This window comes from Anastrepha ludens, chromosome 2 (assembly GCF_028408465.1).
Source record: "Anastrepha ludens isolate Willacy chromosome 2, idAnaLude1.1, whole genome shotgun sequence".
Taxonomy (NCBI): Eukaryota; Metazoa; Arthropoda; class Insecta; order Diptera; family Tephritidae; genus Anastrepha; species Anastrepha ludens.
In genome coordinates, this window is record NC_071498.1 from 160,675,256 (window position 1) to 160,700,390 (window position 25,135).

The 25,135-nt window shown below is 37.6% G+C and overlaps 1 protein-coding gene across 1 annotated transcript in view; it reads right to left on the bottom strand.

Annotated features, from left to right (window-relative positions):
- Window positions 1-25,135, bottom strand: part of LOC128855524 (proteoglycan Cow) — a 122,349-nt gene that overhangs the window by 55,419 nt on the left and 41,795 nt on the right. Inside the window, exon 6 of the mRNA XM_054090493.1 lies at window positions 6,017-6,165. Coding sequence (XP_053946468.1) covers window positions 6,017-6,165 — 149 coding nt within the window. The remainder of the gene's footprint in view (window positions 1-6,016; window positions 6,166-25,135) is intronic.

A 25,135-nucleotide genomic window follows, 5' to 3' on the forward strand; every position in this document is an offset into this window, starting at 1 on the left:
GTCATATGAGTCTCGATTTGGCGGACCAGCGGTTCTCCTCGTACGAGGCTACCAAAATATGGGTTGAGTCATGGATAGCCAAGCAGTGGCCAGAATTTTGGAGAAACGGCATCCGGAAATTGCCCGAAAGATGAGCGAAAGTTGTAGCTAGCGATGGCCAATGCTTCAAATAAAATATTTTGTACCGTTTTTTCACAATAAAGCCCCAAATCTTCGAAAAAAACCTTTAAAACTAATTCAACCGCCCAATAATTGAAATTTTGAAAAACAAAATCCTTCGATGAGGCACGAGTTTTTTATGTCTTTCAAAAGCAGTATAAATTTTATTGAAATCTACCAAGCGGTTTTTAGTTACAGTGAACACCAGTTAAAAAAACATAGTTTTGAGAAAAACGCATTTAAAGTTTTGTTATCTGCTCCGGAGCGCCCGAGCGCCTTTTGTTAATTGTTGAATAACTCGAAAAGTATATGTCGGATTCACTTCAAATTTTCACACAATATTTTTGAGTTATTATACTTTAAAAAATGCAAAAAAATCAATTTTTTTAAAATTCTACCTACCCCTAACCCCTTATGAGCATTTGTTAAGTCATTGGTTTATGCCGACAAATCAGCAACTCTTCAAGCGTTGGAAGCCAATATTGACGCCATGCAGCCAGATTTATTGAAAAGAGTGGTCACAAATAGTACTGATCGAGTGCACTATGTAACTTGTAGCAGCGGCGAACATATGCCGGATACCATAAATGCCATGAAATTATCTATTATTATAATTAGAAAAAAAAAATTCATTCCCGCAATATATCTCCTTTGTATTCAGTGTTCTCCACCTCATAAAAAGGCACCCGATATGTATATTAAAATATTTGATTTGACAAGTATCAATGCGGTGTCGCCTAACAACTCATTAAGAATGAAAAGCTATAGTGCTGAGTGCGCTTGCATATACTTATTTGTGCAAATATGGCTGGCCATATGTACACATAGATATAGAGCAGTACATTTGCTTAAGCAGGATTTGGGGTAAAGTGAATGTGTAATAATCGCGTGTCGTACATTCCAAAGGCATTTCAACAGTTACTTATTTGTCAAATATAAATTCGAAATTATTGCATTTGAAATTCGAGTAATGCCTGGCAGAAAGCCAACAACTAAGCAGGGGCAACACTAATGAGAAAGGTAGCAGCAACAATGTGCACAACAACAATCCACTCCACTAGCAAATTGCACTGCTGGCGATTACAATCGCAATCACAAACCAAACTCATAGGTACAGTTACAATTACAAATGGATTGGAATTCGCCTTCCTACTTACACTTTCATACTCGCTGATCAATGCTATCACATACATAACTGTTAATAAGGTAGGAGCTCTCTCGACTTCTTCGCCACTTCTCTGCTTCTCCGCCATGTTTGGGCTCTGCTCAATTGACGAAAAATTTGCATGTAAAAGCAACAAAAATGTTTTCGTGCAAGATTCGCCGCTAGTGAGTTTAGTTATACCTCAAAAATTGGTATAACTCATTATTTTCAATGCCCCCAACTCTCTTTCAAGAGAATTTCATTAGACCGCGTTTATAGAGAAACTTTTGTTGCTTGAACATTGCGAATTCTCTTTTGGTGTTGCCCCTCGTGTTCAGTTAGTCTGCAGTCAACAACAACAAATGCTTTGCTATATGAACGTGGGCTTCTAATACCCATTAAGTGCTTCCAGATAAACTGAATTTTCAGCAGCTCTTTCCCACTGATTTTATTTCATTTATTTCGTTTATTATAATTATAGTTTTTACAGACCACTTAGATCTAATATGAGCTTGAATTACTACTATATTACTATATTTGTTAAATAAATTAGTAAAACGAGTTTAGAAATTTATAAAATTCATTCTTTGAAACCGAAAAGTCAAGCGGAATAGAACTTGAGATCTCATTGAATGCTGTAAGAGAATAGGAGCATTACGCGCATAATTCGTTTAATGAAATTTAAGATGAAATGGAGAAGTATCGCATGACGGGCTAGTAGGAATATGAAAGTAAATGCAACGTAATAGGGATGAACAGTCCATTTCACCTTTAATTGCCCTAGAAACAAAAGACAGTGAGAGTATAGACCTTCTACTCTCTAGAGGCTTTAAGTTAATTGAAATCAAACGGGAATGATAGGAAGGGATAAGACTTGAGAATTTTAACGACCTGAGAGCATATTTAAGGAAAACCTTCTGTACACGTTCAATTCTCTCAATAGCAAATTGGTGGCAAGACCTCCAGATAAAAGTTGCATATTCTAATCTAGAGCGAACAAAGGAAGTAAAAAGTAATTTGTGAGTGTAAGGGTCCGAGAACTTCGAGCTATTACGCCGTATAAATCCTAAGATTGAGTAAGAAGTGGACACAATAAAGTTAATGTGACTGTTGAAAGAAAAATGTGAGTCAAAGATCACCCCTAGATCTTTGAATTTATGAACAGATTGAAGTAAAGTATAATATTATCGCTTAATGACATACCGCGTTGGAAACGTCAGTCCTAGCAGATTTTTACCATAGAACAGTACACGCCACGCGAGCGCTCCCAAATTGTTGAAATTTACATTCATCAAAAAAGTCAATTGTGAAAACTCAACGTGCGTATAAAAAATTAAATAATGTGAAAAGTGCGCCCTCTAAGAACACCATTAAACGTTTGTACGAAAGGTTTTCGACTGGTGATGCTCTTTCTAATCCAAATAGGCCAAATCAAAACCGACCAAGGCGTCGCCAAGGACATCCCAAAATCACCGTTCTCAGCAGTTGGGCATTGCTCGAACCACTTTACAGCGAATTATCTGCATTGATTTGCATTTATTCCCGTATAAGATTCAATTGACGCAAAAATTGTTGCCTGCGGACAAGCCTCGTCGATTGGAATGGGCCCAAAGAGTCATCGAAATCCGTCGGGTCCGTCGAATATGGCAACCCTGTATATACCAGTTGCTTTATCTTTTCGCCACTTGAGTTGAAGTATTTTTAAAGAATAATTTTAGTCAATTGAAATCATCATCATCATCGGTTCCTTTTGCTATCACTGAGGCATAGGACCTCAGTAAAACTTCTCCATCTGTATCTGCTTTTTACAAGAAGTTTGATTTCGTTCCAAGTTTTTCCTGACACTTCAACTTCCTTCTTGACCGTTCTCCTCCAAGATATTTTTTCAACGGCCAACCTTGCGAACACCTTGTGGATTCCCATCCGGTACTTGACGATAGATTTCTTTTGCGTCTTTGTGAGTAGTTTACCACTTTCGTAGTTTTATCATGTTAGCTACAGGCTGAATTTTGCACCTCTTTACTATCATGCGTAAACATTTGTTACTAGAAGTTCTAATATATATCTCTTCTTTTCCTTTTAATGCGGCTTTTTAGTATATCATTAATAACAATTAAAAATATCAAAGTAGAGAATAGGCAGCCTTGCCATACGCCAGCAGTGGTGGGAATGCTTTCTGACAGACTAATATAGCATTCTGCAAAATCCTGCAATTAAAGTTGTTGTAAGCCGCCGTAGGCGAATGCGTTGGTGCGTGACTACTATTTGTAATTCAGAGAGAATGCAGCTTCGAATCTCGGTGAAAGACCAAAAATATGAAAAAGTTTTTTTTTTCTATAAGCGGTCGACCCTCGGCCGGCAATGGCAAACCTCCGAGTGTAGTTCTGCCATGAAAAAGCTCCTCATAAAATATCTGCCGTTCGGAGTCGACTTGAAACTGTAGGTCCCCCCATTTGTGGAACAACATCAAGACGCACGCCTAAAATAGGAGGAGGAGCTCGGGCAAACAGCCAAGAAGGGATATTCATCACTTAATATTACGTTTGCCCAATTTCGTTCTGAACTTGCCTTACCGCTTAGCGCTTTTTCAATGTCTTCCATAGTTTGCGGTGTTCTGCAGGTCCTTGAATCGTGTCTTTGAATGCATTAACACCACTTTTTCCTAAAACTACTTCAGTTTCACGCAACGGCAAGCCGAACATTGCCACTAGCAAATTAATGATCTTCTTGCTTTGGAGAGGTATTTTCTTTTTGGGACTAAAACACACGACTTCTGCAGAAGCTCTCTGGATGAGGAAGAGACGATCTCGCACCGTCTGTGCCATTATCTTGCACTATCCAGACGTAGGTCTATGTACTATACTAGGTAGACAATTTTTTTAATGAATTCGGATATCTCAGCTCTGCAGAAGTTAGGGATATTCTAAATTTTTTGAAACGCACACACTGATTTTAGGAGAGATAGGGACAAGTTCCCCACTCGGTATTAGAATGAGCTATGAGCCCGAGTGTGTCCCACTGCTTCAACCTACCCTAACCTCGACTTGTTGGAACTTGAATGTCCTTTTCCAGTCTTACTTTTACATTTCTTTAACCCTCATCAATTTTCTTGTGAATCCAATTAGCCCTTCTAGGGAGGCTGTACCTAAATAGTGTCTATTATCAAAGAAGTAGATGCCCTGCGAAGTTACTTCAAATTGCGTGGCAATCGCACAGGAAGTGCCGAATGAACTCGATATACTATACTCTTCATATTTGCATCTCCCTGCTATACTTCGTACCAGTGCGCTATGCATTCTTCTTCTTCTTCTTCTTAAGCGGTTATCACGCTTACGCGATTTTGGACGAGTTTAAAAAAGTGCGCCAATCGTTTCTTTCTCGTGCTATCCGCGCCAGTTAGACACACCAAGTGAAACCAAGTCCTTCTCCACCTAATATTTCGAACGTAGAGAAGGTCTTCCTCTTTTTCTGCTACTACCAGCTGGTACCGCATCGAATACTTTCAGAGCCGGAGCGTTTGTATCCATTCGGACGACATGATCCGTAGCCACTGGATCTTTACTCGCTGGAGGCTGGTTCCATATGTAGAAGTCCACACAAGAGGGGAAAGTCACTGATTGTCATTTACCTGGGAGTGGCCAGGACGATTCTTCTGCATATGGTTCAAGCCGCACAAAACTTCCGGGCTTAGCCCAAGTGTCCTCTGGTTAGCTTCCAAACACCCGAGAACGAGCTGATATGAGAGGTCGAAGCAACCCAAGGTAGCTGGTTGTGCGCTGGATTTGGAACCCGCCACGAAAAAATTCTTCCTAATGAAAATACGAACAAAGCCTCGGATGAGAACTGCCTACTGGGCTATATATTAGTACCTCCCTAAGTTCCTCGCTTTTCGCCCATCAATTACTGGAAAAAGAAAATGCATTGCTCTGTAAGTATCCCTATAAGTCTATCTGCCATAAATAGCTGCCGTAGTCTTTTCTTCAATTTATGAGTGCATTTGAACTTGATTTCCAAGTCCCTTCTTAGTTCCCATTTCCGCGAGCTAGCCAACTTTTTCATTTTCCAAAACTTAATACATAAAAACGCGGCGCTGTTGAAGAGATCCGTGCATCATTATTCGATTTTCAACAATTTTAATACATTTCGAGCTACTCATTATTAACCCAAGAGCCTTGACTGCGGCCTGGCAGCCTACAAAGAAGGTGACTTTTGAGGGAGCGGAGCCCATCGGGCGCACAAAGTTCGCCGCCGTTCTTCGGTTTGCAAAACAGTCTCGTGCCTTTGGCATCATTAAATTTTTAATATCACAGCGCTATTTTGTATGCAAATGCGTTCATTTGGCTCCTAATTCAGCTTCATTGCAGCTGCTGTAGTTTTTCATTTGCTATTTCAATTTCAGCAACGTAGTTTAGATTGCGCTTTTTCAATTTGCAAATTGCTGTCAAAGCTTGTCAACTGGCGTGTTTACTTTGCCAGAATATTAAGACAACTTCATTTTTACAAAAGCACTTGACACAAAAAAAAAAATCAAACGAAAAAAACACACACACACACACTAAAAGATAGACACATTGCGTACGTATTAGTCAAAGCGTCCTTTTGCTACTTGATTTCAAGTGCTGCTTCTGCGTTGCGGAAAATGCTACAAGTTATTGGTCGGCAAAATTTATACCATATACGAATAGCATAGCAATAAAGTCTATTTCTACTTACCCTTGCATGGACAGAATCCCTTGCACGCTATCCTTATGGATGTTGAATGTATGCAGTTGTGGTAATCCAATCTGCATAGCGACGAGTAGGTGCGGTTGTCGGCGCCACATAAGAAAGTCGGCTTTGCTACTGGGCATGGCTTGCAGTTGCTGCAAGCAAACAAAATATATTTTCACAAAAAGGCAGGCAGGCAGGCAGACAGGCGCATCAACAGCATCGGCAGCATCGGAAGTGGATGGATGATAGCGAGGATGTAACGGCACGTTCAGTGGCCACACAGCAGCGGATAAGCGACGAGCAGTAGTTAACCAAGTAGCAGAATGGAAGAAAAATAAATGAGAAAAGGGAGAAAGAGAGTAAACGTGACGTTATTGAACAGTTGGAAGTTGAGTGCAGGAAATCGCCATGGCTGTGGTTGTGGCGTGCAGAGTGTCTGAGTGAGTGAGTGAGTGGAGTAGTGGAAAATTAATTTCTTATGCAAATTATAGTTTGTTAGCAAGTAAGAAACGTTGGCAGCGCCCGTCAGTTGCCAGCGCTTACTGAAAATATATCACACACACACACACACACACACACACATTCCCATATGCACAAATATGCATTCAATACACAAAAGAAAGATTCATACTTAATCTTAACTCAAATCGGCTGTTTTTTAAGCGTTCCCATCAGATTTTTCTTAAAATTTCACAAGGTGTCAACATTTTTAAAGTACGCATTTTATAAAAATTTCAGGTAGTTTTTTCGAATATTCAAGACTTTTCGAATAATCTATTACAGGATCTTGTTTTCAATAGAACCATTTACTATTAAGTGCCTATGGCCGAAATTCATGGCATTTGCAAATTACACTAAGCAGCAAAATTAACATTTTTTCTAGGTATTAGACCAAACCAAGGTTTTTTAAGAGATTGAATTATAAGTACAATAGTAATTTCTCCAATTTTCGAAGTTAGCCTCCGTAATCGAAATATGTATATTCGAAGTTCAAAATTGGGGCTTTAGTAAAAGATCATTTAAAATTAATGTGCGTAAATAAGTAAAGAAGAGAATATATTTCTATGATTTTCGAATTTAGTCTCCGCAATCGAAATATGGACTTTCGAAGTTCGAAATCAAGGCTTTAGTAAAAAATCATGTAAAATTAATGTGTGTCAATAATTAAAGAAGTAAAAATATTTTTTCCGATTTTCGAAGTTAGTCTCCGCAGTCGAAATATGGACATTCGAAGTTCGAAATCGGGGATATAGTAGTAAATCATTTAAAATTAATGTGTGCCAATAACTAAGGAATTAAAAATATTTTTTCGATTTTCGAAGTTAGTCTCCGCAATCGAAATATGGACATTCGAAGTCTGAAATCACGGCTTTAGTAAAAAATCATTTAAAATTAATGTGTGTCAATAACTAAAGAAGTAAAAATATTCCTCCGATTTACAAAGTTAGCCCCCGAAATATGGACCTTCGAAGTTCGAAATTGGCGATGCAGTAAAAAAGTAGTTAAAATTAATGTGCGTAAATAACTAAAGAAGTAAAAATATTTCTCCGATTTTCAAAGTTAGCCTCCAAAATTGAAATATGGACCTTCGAAGTTCGAAATCGGGGATACAGTAGTAAATCATTTAAAATTAATGTGTGTCAATAACTAAGGAAGTAAAAATATGGGTGTGCTCCGTTTAATCCACCTTTTTAAATAATAATATATATAACATAACTCATTGCATTTGAAGGAAAGTATAAAATTTAGTAAAAAAACAGCTTTTAAAAAAAAATTTTTTTTTGTAGAAGCAGATTAAAAACAAAACAAAAGCCTAATCCTCAAAAATTGGATCGCTCTTCAATTGATTTTTTATTTTTTCTGTATTGGTGATTTTTTCAAATACTCGCATGCAAAGCAGGACATGCAAAACACAGGAAAAAACTTTTAAAATTAACTTAACTTAACTAAACTTAAAATAACAAAAGTAAAGTTTTAATAACGAGATTCCTTTTTGTATTAATAAGAAATAGAAGAAGAGAATGTAAATATATATATATATTTTTTTTTTTTATTAAAATTTTTACATAAAATTTTAATCACGAGATTCTTTTGTATTTATAAGTAATAGAAGAACAGAAGTTAAATATATTTCTAGGCTTTTTTGTTTAATTATAAGAAGAATTAATAGGACTATGAATAAGTTCGTGCGGTTTTTTTTCGAAATTTGAAACTTTATTGACGTAAAATGGTTACAAATTTAATATTCAAAATATTGTCCATCGCTTACTACTACTTTTTCCCATCTTTCTGGCAATTCACGGATTCCCTTTGTGAAAAATTCGGTCGGTTTTGCCGCAATCCACGAATCGATCCATTTTTTGACTTCATCGTAATTACGGAAGTGCTGGTCAGCCAGGCCATGTTGCATCGATCGGAAGAGATAGTAATCGGATGGCGCAAGGTCTGGACTATACAGCGGGTGGGGTAGGACATCCCATTTGAGCGTTTCTAAGTATGTTTTGACCACTTGTGCAACATGTGGCCGAGCATTGTCATGTTGCAAAATAACTTTGTCGTGTCTATCGGCGTATTGCGGCCGTTTTTCTCGCAGTGCTCGGCTCAAACGCATCAATTGTCGTCGGTAGACATCCCCCGTAATCGTTTCATTCGGTTTCAGTAGCACATAATACACAACACCCAGCTGGTCCCACCAGATACACAGCATAACCTTCAGGCCATGAATATTCTGCGCCGACGTCGATGTTGAAGCATGGCCAGGGTATCCATACGTTGCCCGACGTTTTGGATTGTCGTAATGGACCCACTTTTCATCGCCAGTCACAATTCGATGCAAAAAACCCTTTCTTTTGTGCCGTTGAAGCAGTTGTTCGCATGCCATAAAACGGCGTTCAACGTCTCTTGGCTTCAATTCATACGGCACCCAATGGCCTACCTTTCGGATCATTCCCATGGCTTTTAAACGTTTGGAAATGGTTGATTGATCAACTCCCAAAGTTTTTGCAACCTCTTCTTGCGTTTGAGCCGGATCTTGATCGAGCAATTCCTCCAATTCGGTATCCATGAACTTTGGCGGCGCACCCTCGCGTTCTTCGTCTTCCAAGCCAAAATCACCACTTTTAAAGCGTGCAAACCACTTCTGGCACGTTCGCTCAGATAGAGCATGCTCACCATAAACTTCCACCAAGATACGATGACTTTCGGCTGCTTTTTTCTTCATATTAAAATAATGAAGAAGAATTCCCCGCAAAAACACATTATTTGGCACGAAATTCGACATTTTCAAGTGTGGTAAAAATATTGTTGTTTACGCTTCAAATAAAAAACTTATACTGACGTTTGTGCCTTACGACAGTAGCTCTCCAATGAATGTTTGGAAATGTGGATCGATGGAATAATAATCAAGTTACGCCAGCTGTTGTAAAACCGCACGAACTTATAAATAGACCTATTAATTAAAAATACATGTGTAAAAACAAGGTTTAGAAAGTATAAAATTTAATTTTTAATATTATTGTTTTGATTTACATTTGAAAAATATTTGAAAAATTCAAAAGAGCACAATTCAAAAATATTTGTAAGCTCTAATTTAAGTTCTTAAATAGTTTTTATAAGTTTACTCTAATCTTTTATTTTTCGATCAATAAATTCGAATGCCACATGAGAGCCGATATCTATTAGTTTGTTTGAGCCCATTTCTAGTAATTTTTGTTTCAGTTTTAAATTATAAGTTTTTAAAATTTTTTTTATAAGCTGATCTTAATTTTACAGCTCAATAGCTGCTATTATTTAATAAAAAGGTTTTTTTATTACTTGTTTTTTTTTTATTTTTTTATTTTAAGTGTTTAAAATATTTTTATAAATTTATCTAAAAAAAAATTAAAATTCATACTTCTCAAATGCTACTTCTTCTTCTTCTTCCGTTTCTCCACCCCTCGTGGGACATAATGCATCAACCACGCCTGTGCGCCATCTTGTGCGATTCCTGGCAATGTAATTTCATTCGCTCCGGCTCTTCTCGATGCTTCTAGCTTCCCTTTCGACTGATCGCCTTGAAGTTTCCCAGACTAGCGACCAGAATTTGCAAAAGGATTCTACTGCGGTGATTTTGGGACAATGTATTTTTCGTCTTTTGAACGAGGCACAAAAATGAAGCAGATAGCGCGGATTGGCATTTGTAAAACTGATCTGAAATCCCATCAACGCGGGCAGTTTTATTATTTGGTAGCGCCTAAATGGTGCGCTTAATTTCCTCAATACGATTTTTTAAACTTTTTTTTATAAATTTATCTTAGCCCTATACCCTCTAATACAAAAATGTAAAGCCATACTATTGCTCAATGGTTTCTATTATATCTAATAATAATTTTTTTTTAATTTTAAATTTTATGTTCCAAAAAATTCAAAAATTAAAACCCCAAAAACCTAATACTAGTAAAATATATTGTTAACCAGAGAATGCTTGCGCGTTTTTCCTTACCTTAATTGTGTGCGATTTACAAATCGCAGTTATCTCAGAGATGTATTAACAAAAATACATTAACGAATTTGGTCCTGTTATGGCATAATGTGCTTCTCCTTGATACGCTTCAGATTTGCATACTGCCACTGCTTATCGCATTTGTCCGAAACTTTAGCTTAGTTGCTCCCATCATTCATCCCAAGCGCAGGCAAGACCCTTCCATCAGCTCTTTACTGACAACTTAACGATTTTGCTTGAAGAAGAGTGAAATAATCCCCCGCACGTGGCCTCGTAAGTATATTTTCACATAATTAATATCAACTCCCCGTTCTTCTCCATTCCAAACCATCGTACTCCCTTCACTCAATGCACTTACTCTAATGCCATGTTTGAAATGCTATAAAAATATTGTGCTCTTCTACTTAATACATACACGCACCATTTGCCAAAAATTTGCATACACTTAAACTTATATTAGTAGTTTTTACGCACTTACATGCATGTGTGTGTTTGTTATAACTAAGCAGTGCACATGAAGCTCAGCAATAAGCTGTGTAATGTGTAAAGACATGAGAAGTGGCACATTGTCACTCTCTTGTTTCACCACAAACCGCTACTCCTCAAAACCTCCTACACACACCGCTCTCCTCACAACCATATGTTTGTATATGCAAACCAGCTCTTTGGTACTTAATCTTCAATTTTGTTATTGTTTTTATAACATTCTAACGGTTGGGTTGTTGTTCTTGTTTGGTTGCTGTGACCACTGCAAAAATATTTTGTGCCATTTCACTGGGTTCATTGGTGCTCAACATTTTGTTAGCAAACGCACATTCACAATTTTGCTGTATTGCTTTTGCAGCACCTCGAAGCAAATATTTATTGAGTTATTAGCAAAATAATTTTTTGAAACAGCCCAGTGCTTTCCAACTTTCATTGGCAGTATCATTTTTATGCTAAAGTAGTCCACTCGCATCTGCTTCCTCTACTCATTTCAAGAATGTTTGTTTGTGTTAGTGTTAGAGAATGTAAAGTAATGTATGTATATGTAATTCTTTGCTTGAAAATTTTGATCAGTTTTCAGAGATGATGAAGCCAATAACGACGACTATATGGAGCTACAATAACTGCGGAACAAACCGGCAGACATTATCCTGTACAAATTTCAATAGCTTTGTTTGTGGTGGTTTTTTGAGGATGTGAAGAGCCAATCGAAACATGTAAATACAGGGTGAACGATATGAAGTGTTACCAACTTCACACTGCTTGTATCTGTAAAATAGGTCATGACATCAACGTCAAAATTGTTCTAATGACAGTTCAATATATTGTTTATAAGCCATCAAAAGCATTTCCGTCTCAGTTTTGTTGAATTTTTTTTTTCAGTTTTGTTGAAATTTTTCTTTCCTTCATATAAATTATATATATATATTTTTTTTAACGAGGAGGAAGCATCGAAAGCCTGTACCCCCTCAGTGTGAGACTTTAACCCGAACTAAGCCTCCTACCGTTAATGTACCGATCCCCTCCCGATATTACACGGCACTAGACTCCGCGTCAGTTACTATTCTCATGCAGTCCGTCAAAAAGTTTAATCTGCCCAATGTTTTGTCTATTTCACAAGGAAACCTCCCAATTGGGAACGGGCCTACCCATAGCCTCTCACCGTACTTGCCTCACGTCGACTTGAGAGTCTGTTTTTTTATCAAGTATCGTCTGTTTAGCTGCCGCTAGCCTCGTAGACGTCTACGTGCTTTAAAGCATGAGGCACAACGTTGATTGCTGGCGAGATTTTTTCCGACTCATACTTTGAAGTCATCGTGATGTCGACTATGTTTTCTGGTGTTATTGGGTATTTTGATAATGCGGCTAAATCACCTCTGCTAGTCGCAAATCGTAGGCATACAAAAAATGCATGCATTACATTTTCCTCTTCATGACACATTGGCCAAAAAAGCCGACTGACGTACCCTCTGATGGCTACCATGACCTGTGAGGAATTGTGTCAGCTGGAAGCTAAGCTCTCCCTAACTTCGACTAAGCCAACTTTCGATGTTTGGGATTCGCTTATAGGTCCTCTTTCCTTTCGTCGAGTTTTCCCAATGCTCCTGCCTTTTTAGTAAGGATGCAGCCTAATCACCGATATCTTAGTGTGGCCTTGCTCTTTTTACACGTATGCTCTCGCTCGTTCTTCCGCCAATATACGTATCTATGGGCGTCTTGCCTACAATCACCAATGCAGCTTCGTTCGAGGTGGTTTTGTAGGCGCTTGTCACCCTCAGTGGGCAAAGTCTGTGCAAGGCTTCGTATGGTATTCCATATGCTTTTATCTGCAAGGATTTCGCCCATACTGGAGCTACATATAGCAGAGAGGATGTGATGGCGCTAGTTAATAGCCTGTGTTTGCTTCTTCATTCTACAGAACACACAGTATATTATTGACGCTTTGTGCGTTAGATATTCCGCATGTGGCCCAAAACTGAACCGGCTGACAATTATTATACCCAGATATTTTATCTGTCGTGACGATTTAACTTAATGTGTGTCCAAGCTGGCTGAAGGAAGCTATCTCCGGTTTCTTACGGGTGCTTATGAGGACCGCTTCCGTTTTCTCCACTACAATGGATAAACCTACACTATCCAGCCAGTTTGTTATAGTTGCGATAGCAGCGTTTGCTTAGGGATCAACTTCGCTCACAAGTTTGGCTCCTTTCATCAGAGCTGCCATTCGCCAAACCAAACATCTGTGGGAAATGGGAGTCAAAACACTTCATCGTACATAATATTCCACAGCGTGGGGCCTAGCATGAGCCCTAGCAATAATTTCTGCAAATTGCTCCCATTGAGCTGCTTATGGCATTTTGTCATCACTTAGATGGATATCAGAATCCCGGTCAGTTCTGTCTGTGACTAAATACCCTACTGGAAAGTACAATACTTGTACCCCGATTCCCTCTATTACGACTAAGGTAATGTAGCTGTAAGAGAATTGAAGATTGCCTAAAAATCTTTTGAAAATACTGCAAAGATGTTAGGCATTGATCGAGGAAAAAGAGGTATGAGGTATACACCTTCCAGTTGGCTACCAAAATGTTAATATAATCAGCTTAAGTCTAAGATGTTAAAATTTCTGGAGGACTTTTTTGGCGAAAGGGTTTGGAAATTCATGTGAAGGACAATGTTTAATACCTAGTACTCATATTAGACCGGAAACTTACGCAGAAAACTAATGTTGAGAATAGGGTTCAAAAGGCTAATATTGCATTGCACACAAGCCAAAAAGCGGTCGAAATTAAATGGGAATTAACAGCTCGTATTACACACTAGTTTTAAGCTTCGGTAGTTTGGTCTACTTTGCTATATGGAATGCTTGTGCAGAAGCGATCAACTCATAGGCAAGTTATACGAAACTGCTGAGAAAAGTCCAAATCTCTTGGAGTAGCTACACATTAGACCTTTAAGGACTACCCTAAATAAAATGCTCGAAATGCTAATCAATAATGTGTAGCTACTCCAAGAGATTTGGACTTTTGACTAGCATTTCGAGTATTTTATTTAGGGTAGTCCTTAAAGGTCTAATGTGTAGCTACTTGGCTGTTCTAAATTGGTAGGGAAACACGTGTCCGAGTCCGCCGCTTCAGCGCTTATACTTAATGATATGACGCTATGGAAGACCCGGCGGTTCAGCCACGCTTCTATACTAAATATTTTGAGTTGCTATGATCAAGAAATCGACTACTCTTTCCCTAAACTTACCTTCAACAGGCTCTCCAAGACTACCATTCCGTCAAGAATAGAGTGGCAAACTTAAGAGAGTGGCAAACTCAACCATGGAGAAGAGGGTAAATTGATTTCTACACAGATGGATCAAGGCTAGAAAATAAAGTAGGTTATGGAATTTTTTCAAAAGAATTAGGACTAGAATTATCTGTCCCACGTCTGGACTACAGTAGCGTCTACCAAGCAGAAGTCTTAGCCGTAAAGGAGGCAACAGCAAAAACCACGGCAAAAATCTCCTCCGACAGCCAGGCAGCCATCAAATCAATGGTTAGTGTTACTAAGATTAAAGGTTGCTTAGGAATGCCTGGCAGCTCTAAATGATATTAGCTCCGTTTTCAAGGTCAGTCTTATATGGGTTCCGGGACATAGAGATATTGAGGAAAATTGCGAGGCCGATGAACTAGTCAGAGGGGGTACTAATCTTCCACTACTTGGAAACAGAGGCAATATTGGAATTCCTGTGGCAACTTGCAAATTAAGGATAAGAAATAATATACTATAGGAGGCCAATAGGTTCAGGATGACTAATTCGACCGCCAATAGATAAGAAAAGTTCAGGAGAATCGCTCAAGCGTACAAGAGAGAACATCTCGATGATCGTCGCTGGTGTTACCAGTCATTGGCTGTTAGGTAGGCGCTCTCCTAGGCTAGGACTATTTTCTCAGAAATACTGCAAAAGTTGTAGAGTCGAGGAAGAAGCAGTAGAACACTTCCTCTGTAATTGGCCAGCCTTAGGTAGGAGTAGAGAAAGGTTGTTAGGGAAATACGCTTTTGACTCTCTTTCGAAACTATCCGGTGTTGGGATAAAGCCTATCCTACGCTTTGTAAGAACGTCTAAAGGGATCCTTGGTAAATAAATACTGAAGTTCTCGTATTACTCATTGGTACCATTGGTCTAAGTGAGTTGGCTATTCTAAACCGACTGCCAGAAAAACCTAACCTAACTCTTCCTGGCGACGACTTTCTATGAACTTGAACCTTAAAGTCTCTCTTGCCAAGCTTCGAAAAATATGACTCTATTAGCATTTTAATTCAGGATAAGCAGGTGTAAAGGTCATCACGTTGAGGAGGGTTTGAATCTTGGCGGAAAGAAATATAGTCAAGGGGTGTTAGTTATTGGTTTTATGGATTTATTTATTTATTAGTTTATTGGATCAAGTAAAATCTGTGTGGTATGTAGTAATTTCTTACTCTAGAATCTGACAATGCAGGTGACTGGTATTGCCTCACTCAGTTGTACCAAAGATACTCAATTTGATTTGAGTTGTACTGAGACGTTCGTTCGACGACCGTATGAAGTCAATGAAACTACGTTTGCCATAGTCGACATTCTTGAATGCTTTTTAGAGCCTTAATTTTGAATTTTTAAATACGGTGGTGAAATGCTTTGCATTTCTGTTGCCATTTGCTTGCAATTCTGCTTCCAATTTGATTAACCCCTCTAGAATGAATATCTCGAAATGAACGTACTGAGGTACTTACATACTTACATACATGTTTTATTCATCGATGATGATCCACAAATAGTTTACTTTCACACTGTATGAATGAGAGCAGCATCGCTGGCCTGAGTACTGGTAAACCCGCTCGCACTATAAAACTTAATGAAATGAGCAGCTACGGGTTAGGGAAAATTTGAGTTATTGCAGGTTTGCAAAATAAACAAAACTTTAAATGTCAGTTGACAGCTGACGGCAAACACGAAATTAAACAATTCACACACATACATACATCCAAGCGAAGTGTATTGACGGCTAACATAGGAAACTTATTTGAAAAGTATGAAATATGTATGTTTGTACATATGTACATACACGGTTATGTATGTGAAAAATCGAATAAAGAGGGAGAGGAAATGGTCATGGTGGAGGTGATGGTGTAAAAAAACGTTGGGAGGGGAGAAAATGAAAACTGTCAATTGTGAAAAAGTTTTTGAAACAATACTTGAGGGTATGCGATTTCTTCTATTTACTTAAGCTCGTTTATATTCAGCGAGGGGAAATGGCAAGCAACAAATCAATAGAAAAACTAAATAAACGGGTATGTATACACTTTTTTGCAGAAATGAACTTACAGCGAAACAGGGTGGAAATGATCGATTTCGTTTAATCGACATTTTGGTTGGGATGGCATTTGTCAGTTAACATTTCAGAGCACTGGAAAATATTGATGCTGTGAGGCAGAGCGTTGCTAAATTGCCAGAGGTCGGCAAAGCTTACTCGTGCGAGCAGTCACTCAAAGCACGGATTTTTACGCCCTTAAAATCAGGCGTTCTGATACCAACGAAGTAACATAAGCAGCGGCTTTGCTGGTAATTTTCTTATGCTACAGTGGACGTATAAGAATAAAATTATAAAAAAAAAATATTTAAGATTTCAAATGCGTTTGGTGAAATACAGTGTCTTTTGTGCCACACATCTATTAGAGAAACACGTGCAATAGAAATTATAATATTTTTCATAGTTTTATAATTTTCAGTGAGTCCGGAGCGAAATTTTTTTTTTTTTTTTTTTTTAATTTTTTTTCTTTCAAAGTTCAAAGAATGCGTTTGCGAAGAAAATAGGAAAAGCGTAACTAAGGCACGAACTTCATTAAATAAGACGTTGGCAAACTTTATTACTTTAAATATTGTTGAAAAGGGAAGACATTTTTCAGATGACATCTACTTAAGACTTGAAACAAAATTTACAGAAACTCAACTACATGGAATAGGGCATTGAAACTGAAACTCAAAATAAAATTAATTCATGCAAGACTTGGATATAAATGTGACCTGCCAGTTGGTCATTTGTATCGAACCGTGGATTCCATTAAGAGGTTATATACAGTTAGAAGGTCGAATAAAGCGAATTTTCCAGAAATTTTTCTGAGAAAACTTTTAAATTTATTGATTTTAATTATTTTTACAAATATTATATTTATTTTTAACTATATTTAAGACTCAGTATTAGTAAAAATATTTATTTGGTAAGGAGCTACAGCTGATCTTCGGGAGCTGCTCTCATAAAAGACGTTTTGCGGTGACCACTATATCTCTGAACGGGATCCTTTTAAATTAAAAAACCAAACAGATTCGTTAAAGTAATATTAAATCTAGTAATTAATAGCAGGAATAAGCAAAATACATTTTTTTGACAAAAAGGGGGTTTCTCAAAAAAAAAAAAACCAATTTCGACCAAAATTTCTACCTTAAATTGTTCATAAAATAAAAACAAATATTTATCGGTGAGGAAAATCTTCGATTAATTACTAAAAAATTATTTAAGAAGCTCGTGTTAAAATTTGAGACTAATCTGTTAGCCGATTTCGAGTAATGTTGGTCACCGACTTTGAAAACACCATTTTGAGAAAAACGCGTTTAAAGTTTAAAAAGCACTTTCTAGCACTCTGAAACGCCTTTTCAAATTTGTGTGTTACTTCCATCACCGGAGCGAATTAAATATTCTATGTCTATTCTTAAATATATGTACATTAAGAAAAATATATATAAAAAAATAAATTATTTGAAAATTCTAACTGTATATAGCCCCTTAACGTATTTAATTCAATTTCGTTAGAAACTTTTTACGGAAACGTGACCGGTAAATTAGTGTGTTACATCGTTTATGAAAAACTTCTCTTTGAAGTCGAAATATGTAAATTCGCTGGGGTACGCACGGATGGTGCAAATTGCAAATGGTGTGATTAGCAAAAGAGATGGTTTTGTATGTGAGCTGAAAAAATACGATTTTAATGTTTTTCCTTTTATAGTGTAATTCATCAACTCTCTCTGAACTCAAAGTTTTCAAGCAGGGAAAAAAAATATTAAATAATTATAAATAAATTATTTTTAAAAAGCACTTACTTTGAAAATCAAGTAGAAATAATAATTCTACGAAGCGATATAATTGAGTTCTCGAGAAATTTAGATAACAGTTTGTATCCTTTACTCAAAGAATTTTCTTTATATTATCACTTTTTCCTTCAACATACTTTTGCGAGCAAATTTTGTTTGATTTCAAATTTATTTGTTCCAATAAAAGAAATAAATTACAATAAATACAAAACATCTGAAAAATATGCACTTAACCAGAAACTGTCCCAAGAGTATTAATATTAATAATCGATAAAGTACGTTTTGAAGTATTTGGTTTCTTTGACGTCCATTTAATTTTCTTTAAGGGGTTACATGGGTTTCGTTGGTTAAAAAAATCGATTTTTTTGTTTGCTTATTAATTTTTACAACTTCTCAGGAATATTATCTAAAATTTTCAAGTCGATCCGAATAAATTAGGAGATACAGCCTTCGGAAAGTGCACTCCAATCCACTTTTATTGTTACTCAAAACTTTAAACGCGTGTTTCTCGGAACCGTGTTTTCAAAGTTGGTTGTCAAATGTTCTCGAAAACTACTCAACCGAGTTTGATGAAATTTTACACAGGAGTTCGAAATACAATTAACTCGTGCTTGAACGAAGGATTTTGTTTTTTTTTTTTCAATTACAACTATTGAAAAAAAACAAAATGTCAAGCAAATTTGACCGAAATTTTCGTTTTTTTTTGCAAAAATGTCTGCCAAAATTCCAATTTTTACTTTTTTTTCTTTCCTTCGTTCAAACACGAGTTTATGGTCTTAACTAAAGCACTCATTTTTGTTTTTTCATTTTTGATGAGCCTGTCAGGAGTTATGCTGACAACGCGGATGCACCTTTTTTTCGAGGGGTCACCGAAAATGACGTCACAATGGAGTAGTTTTAATTTTTTTTGTTTTTGAAAATTTCAGAAATTATTCTTTAAATATGTATCTATAAGACAGAAAAAAGTTTGAATTAAATAAATAATGTTTTACATAGAAAAATATTGAAAATAGGCTTTTTTTTACCCAACGAAACCCATATAACAACCCCTTAAATAAACTCTGATTTAGTGCAAAATAAATGATGCGAAGTATTCATTTCTCATTGTTGACACATTTGGTCTTTAAATTTTACTCTTTTCTCCATTGTACAGTTTGAATAATCTGTGCGCAACCAACTTATTCGCAAAGTTAATTTTGCCACCTCTGCTCTAGATACTCCTATGTCCATAGTTGCACTAGAATTGAGAATTGGTGGCTGACTGTTATAAGAACTTCTTATGAAAGGCCATGCGAATAATCGCACATACAAATGTTATATGGTATTTTCAGCTCAACGTTATTGAGCAATGTTCTATGAAATTTTTGTTGTAGCAACGTGTGCTAACTATATTCAGAGAGAATTTAATTAAATTTCGCCTACTTAACAGCAAATGTTATGTTGAGAGAGAGAGCCATGCTTACAAATGTAAACATTTTTACAGAGCGCTTTCAGGCGCAACCAGAGCCATGTACCTCTAATAACAAAAGAACAAGCATTAATAAAGTTTTAGGTAGTTGACTATTCGTGGAGAAAATTATTTGTTCCCCCATTTGTAGAATAAAATAGTCTAGAAATCTAGAAAAAACACAAAATGTACATTTATTTATTCAAAAGTATCGACAGCTATTGTATTTTTTGCCAACAACTCTCAGTTGCGATGGAAATGGTTGGAAGTTTTCAAACTTAACATGCGGGGCATCGCGGCTAATTGTTTATGAGTTACCGTGGGAAACTGGTCTGTTATCAAACTAACATTTTTTTATATATAATTTTTGCAATGTTATGTATATTGTGGACTAGATATGTGTGAAAAAGAGCATAATTTAAGAAGACATAACGGCACGTTGAGTCCAATGAAACGATTAGAGTAAAAATACCTCTCCCGCAGATTACGATCAGTCGTCGTAAAAGGTATTAATGCCCCTCCCGCATGTACTGTGATAACAGAATTCTTAGCTGCAGTTATGCATCTGATGGAACTCTGTACAGAGGATGGGATATGCATGTGCTCACATATAAGAGGCCTGCATATATGCATGTATGTATGTATGAAACTACTACCGAAAGCCCTCAATCGATTTTGATGAAATTTTGGTTTAGGAGTTATTTTATTTTATAAAAGTTTGGATACATGACAATAAAATTACAGTATTATATAAACAAAAACTAGTGCAGCGCTAGCTTCGGCTGCTTTCGGCTGTAGCTTTGGAGTTTTATTAGTATTGCTGTGAGTGTGTGTAATTTTGCTGAGAGCGCTAACAGGCGCTGGAGTTGACGATCAGATATGGCTCAACTCTGAATATTACTGTGGACTTTCCACAAAACAACTTATAGGACTTTAAGAGGTTTCGCTTTGAGGACGATAAATTCTGATTTACCAAAAATAAAAATAAAGAAAAATGTATTTTATTGAACTTACATGAAGATGGTTACTTCTGAACGACCATAAATGATTGACTGACCAAATATTCTGTTCTGACAAGGTAAAGTACCCAGGTCTAATCCTTGACAGTAAGCTAACGTGGAAGCCCAACATTGAGGATAGTATAAGGAAGGCAACTATAGCCTTTTATAGATGCAAGGACGCTATTGAAAAAAGATGTATCCTCTAGCGTAAAGTTGTTTTTTCGCTATGATAATACCATTATAAAGCCAATTCTGTTGTTTGAAGTCGCTGCTGGTGAAACTCACTGGAAAGGATGGCATTGGTGAAGTAGCTGCAGAGAATCCAAAGGTTTGTCCTCATTGGAATCAGTGGGGCGCTTTGAACTATTCCTACTCTAGCGATTAAAGCAATGTTAAATGTGGTACCTTTAGACATTGCAAGCAAAGCTTCTGCGAAACGTCCCGCAATTTAACTGAAAAGCTCAGGCTACTAGCTTCACCTCAATTACGGATACTGAAGTATGCTTAGGAACTTTGGGTTCATCCCTGTGATGACTGATTAAAGCGCATTCCTGTTTAGTTCAAGCGAAGCATTCTCCACTTACATTCCTTCAAGGGAAGAATGGGCGTGGTGTAGCATTTGAAGGCAGGGGCTGGTGAACCTGTTAACGAATGGCTCAAACAGGGATGGAAGGGTTGGCGGAGGAGTATTCTGCATAGAGCTCCCCAACCGACTCAAATTCAGGCGACCGGACGACTGCAGTGTATTCCAAGCAAAGGTAGCGGCAATTAAAGAAGCAGCTGATTGGCTGCTCACTTGCGTAATAACTGTCCCGGAGGTTAATAGCCACTCCGACAGGCAAACGGAAAACAGGGCCCTGAGTTCGATGGTGGTGCACTCGAAACTGTTTGGCAAATACCTGACTATACTTTCGATCACATCTGAACTCCTCGATATAATACACATCTGGGTTCCTGGTCTTAGCAACTTTGCAAGAAACTGCGAGGTGGATGAGCTGGCTAGACAGGAGACCGGTGATGTAGTTACCCCGTGAAACGAAGGATTGGAATCCTGTGGATAACCTGCCGTCTGCTCCTGCAGAGGTGGGTTTCCCGTCACTCAGCGAACGCTGTGCAAGTACACAAACTTGTTAGGTCTTGCAATTTTTCTTACCACGAATGACGAGTGGATCAGAGGCGTTCGAGGGATCTGCTGAGGTAAACAAAATCAAATTTCGTGATTGCCTTCACAAGAGACCCTTCCAAGAAACCCCGACTCGGCATTACTTCAAGTCATGATTTGGCAAATTCTATGAGAGATGTGGTGAAATCACCCCGCACCTTCTCCTTGGCTGCCCTGATGAAGACTTATGTATCTTGGCTCTCATCTCTTTGCTACGCTTGCTGACATAGCAGGCATTGATATGAAAACTTTGATGAATTTTATCAGCAGTACGAAGCGGTTCACACCACCGGATACGGAGGTGATCGAGGACAAGACCAAGTACTTCATGCCATCATTAACCAGTCGGCAAACTTGCGTATCGGCATCTACGTTACTGTTGATAATTATGATTTTGAAGTTGTAGTCGACTTCGTTTATTTAGCATTGCAAATACCAGCATTGGAGTTCAAGGGAGAACTTCTCTTGCCAACAAGTGCTACTTTGGACTAAGTAGGCGATTGGATAGTAAAATTCTCTCTCGACGAAAAAAACTAACACTATTTAAGGCTCTCATGCGCAGAAGCTTGGACGATGACAATATCCGATGAGGCGCCCCTTGGAGTGTTTGAGAGAAAGATCCTGAAAATTTTCGAACCTTTGCACGTTGCCAACGGCAAATATCGTAGGCGATGGAACAAGGAGCTGTATGAACTTTACGACGACATAGACATAGCGCAGCGAATAAAGGCCCAGCGGCTAAGTTGGTTGGGTCTTGTCATCCGAATGGATACAAGAGATCCGGTTCTGAAAGTATTCGACGCGGTACCAGCTGGTGGTAGCAGAGTAAGAGGAAAACCTCCTCTGCCTTGGAAAGATGAGATGGATAAAGACTGGGCTTCACTTGTTGTATCCAACTGGCGCCGGTTAAAGTGAGATAGAAACGTTTCTTAAACTCCGCCAAAATCTCTTAGGCGGCTAGCGCGCCAATCAAGAGGAAGAAAGCATGAGAAAACACAAAATAACTTTACTGTAGCGGTACAGCAAAGTGGAGTTGGTTTTTGCTAGTAGCCTATAAATTCCAAAATTGTTTTTTATTTAAGAATTATTGCCATGAAGCATCCTGTTGGTAAACTCAACCAGAATCCACAAACATTTGTAAAACACAAAAATACTAACCAAATAAATGAATAACAAAAAAGTTGTCATATTGAATTTCCATTATTGAATTTCGATGTTTGCTATTTTTGGTGTAGTGTACCTATGGACGTATGTGCAAATACAATGGCGCTGGCAAGCAGCAAATGTCGCGTAAACATGGGAGCGGGGTCCCATGAACACAGGATGAGCCTTAGCCAAACAACAGCTAGAACAGCTGTAATAACAACAAGGCTGCGGAGCAATAACGAAATTTCACTGCGTTGGCACAAAGTACAAATATTTCCGACCACCGAGTTCATTTGCACAGAAACCAAAAAAGACGCTAACAACTTTTATAAACTATGCGAAGTATAGCCAAGCAGACAAAATAACCAAAAAATATCAAATTCCAACAAATAAAATACAAAAGAAGTTATGTACTACAAAAGTCAGCGTGTCGTTTCGTTGTATTTTCGGTGGTTTGTTAGTGGCAGCCAAAAACAAAACAAAAGAAAAATTCTAAAAAAATAAAAAATAAATAAACGACACAATGGCATATTAGAAAAAATGGTTAGCGAACACAAAAACATAAAAATTTCATATAGAAAAAAATTACAATGAAACTGTAGCTAAAGTGCCACACAGCAAAACAAAAAAAAAAAAAGAAACAAAAGCAAAAAAAAAATATTAAAAATAACTAAAAAAGTAGCAACAATGTCCACAATAGTCACTAACTTTTCTAATTGTCACTGTGTGCATTGCAGTTGTCCGCTAGGGACACTCGTGCGCCACGTACAGACGCAAGCAAACACGTATGGACATGGAGACAGATTTTAGGTCAGCACACAAGTGTGTACGTATGTGTGACACACATACATACATTGTGTGTGTTTGTTTATGCGGTGTCTATAGAGAGTCTCCCCCTGGCTTGTTTGGCTTGGGAAAGTAGGTTGAAATGGCTATAATAACACTGATAATGGAAAAGAAATACTCGTAACATACAATAATAAAATTGGAATTTTCCCTTTTACTGCTCCACTTAATGGAGGCAGAATTTAAAGGTGGAGTTAATTTAAAAGTTGATGTGCTGCATGTGCCTCCCTCTTATGTATTTATGAGGGTCAAATAAGGAGCGAAAAAACGGGAGTATGTGGAAAATTCATAAAAAAAAAGTGGTTGTCTCTAAAGTCGGTTTACTGACGATAGTTTAACGTGACAACGTCATAAGAAAATATTGATGGAATGGTTACAATTTTCAAAAGAAAATTTTAGTTTTATTTGTTTGATAGATATTTTGTATGGATATAGAGGAGGAGGTAAATGGAATTGCAATGGAATAGGTCGAGTTACATTTACACAAACGTGAAAAATGACGAAACATTTATCAAATTCATGAAAGATATCTTCAATTTCGATTGTGCATCAGACGTTAATAAGTCAACAACACTAAGAGGCACCATCATCGATTTGCCTTTTTCAAGACACTTTACACTCGAAACACTCCCTTTCATTTCCTACTTTTTCTATCATCGTCCTATTCTCAACAGAGAAATGGTTCATTACCATGCACACAGGAAGAAGGCATATGCAAGTACAAGTATGTGATTTTATGTACATATGCGCATATATGTACATACATATATACGCTCACTTAAGTAGGAGAGAGCAAGATGTCGAACGTTGCCGTTCGTTTGCTTTGTCGTTCGTCCCGCGCTTTCGCTTGCAGTTCATTCAAGGTAACGACAATGAGCAAGGTAACGATAAATGAGCAATTATAAGACGTTATCACGTCAAAATGTGATCAGTTGAGAAAAATAAAACAACGAAAATTCAAATTGATTGGGTAATCTTTACTATTTTTGTGTCGAACCGTTCATGACATTTATTTTTTAATGACATTCTTTTTCAACAGTTGACTGCAACTGCGCCGTATGTCGGCCATCCGTAAGCACCAATTCTTCGCTGGAGAACATCGGCCGGTATCTCGTGAATACCTATAAAAATGTTCGCTTCCAATGTCTTAATCGAAGCTGGTTTATCCAAAAAACATCTAATAAAACTAATAAAACTCCAAAGGTGTGATTTCACTCGATCTTTGTGTCCAATCCACTGGTCCGAGACGAGAGATAAATTGCTTACCAAAACGACGACGCAGTAAGTCCATTGTTTCAAGGGCTGTACGCCAAGTAGCACCGTCTTGCCGTCTTTTTGGAACCAAATACTTTGGACGTCACGGGCTTCAATTCCCGGCATCGGCATCAAAAAGTTCTTTATCATGGCGCGAATGCGTTTGCCATTCGCAGTTACATTGGCGCC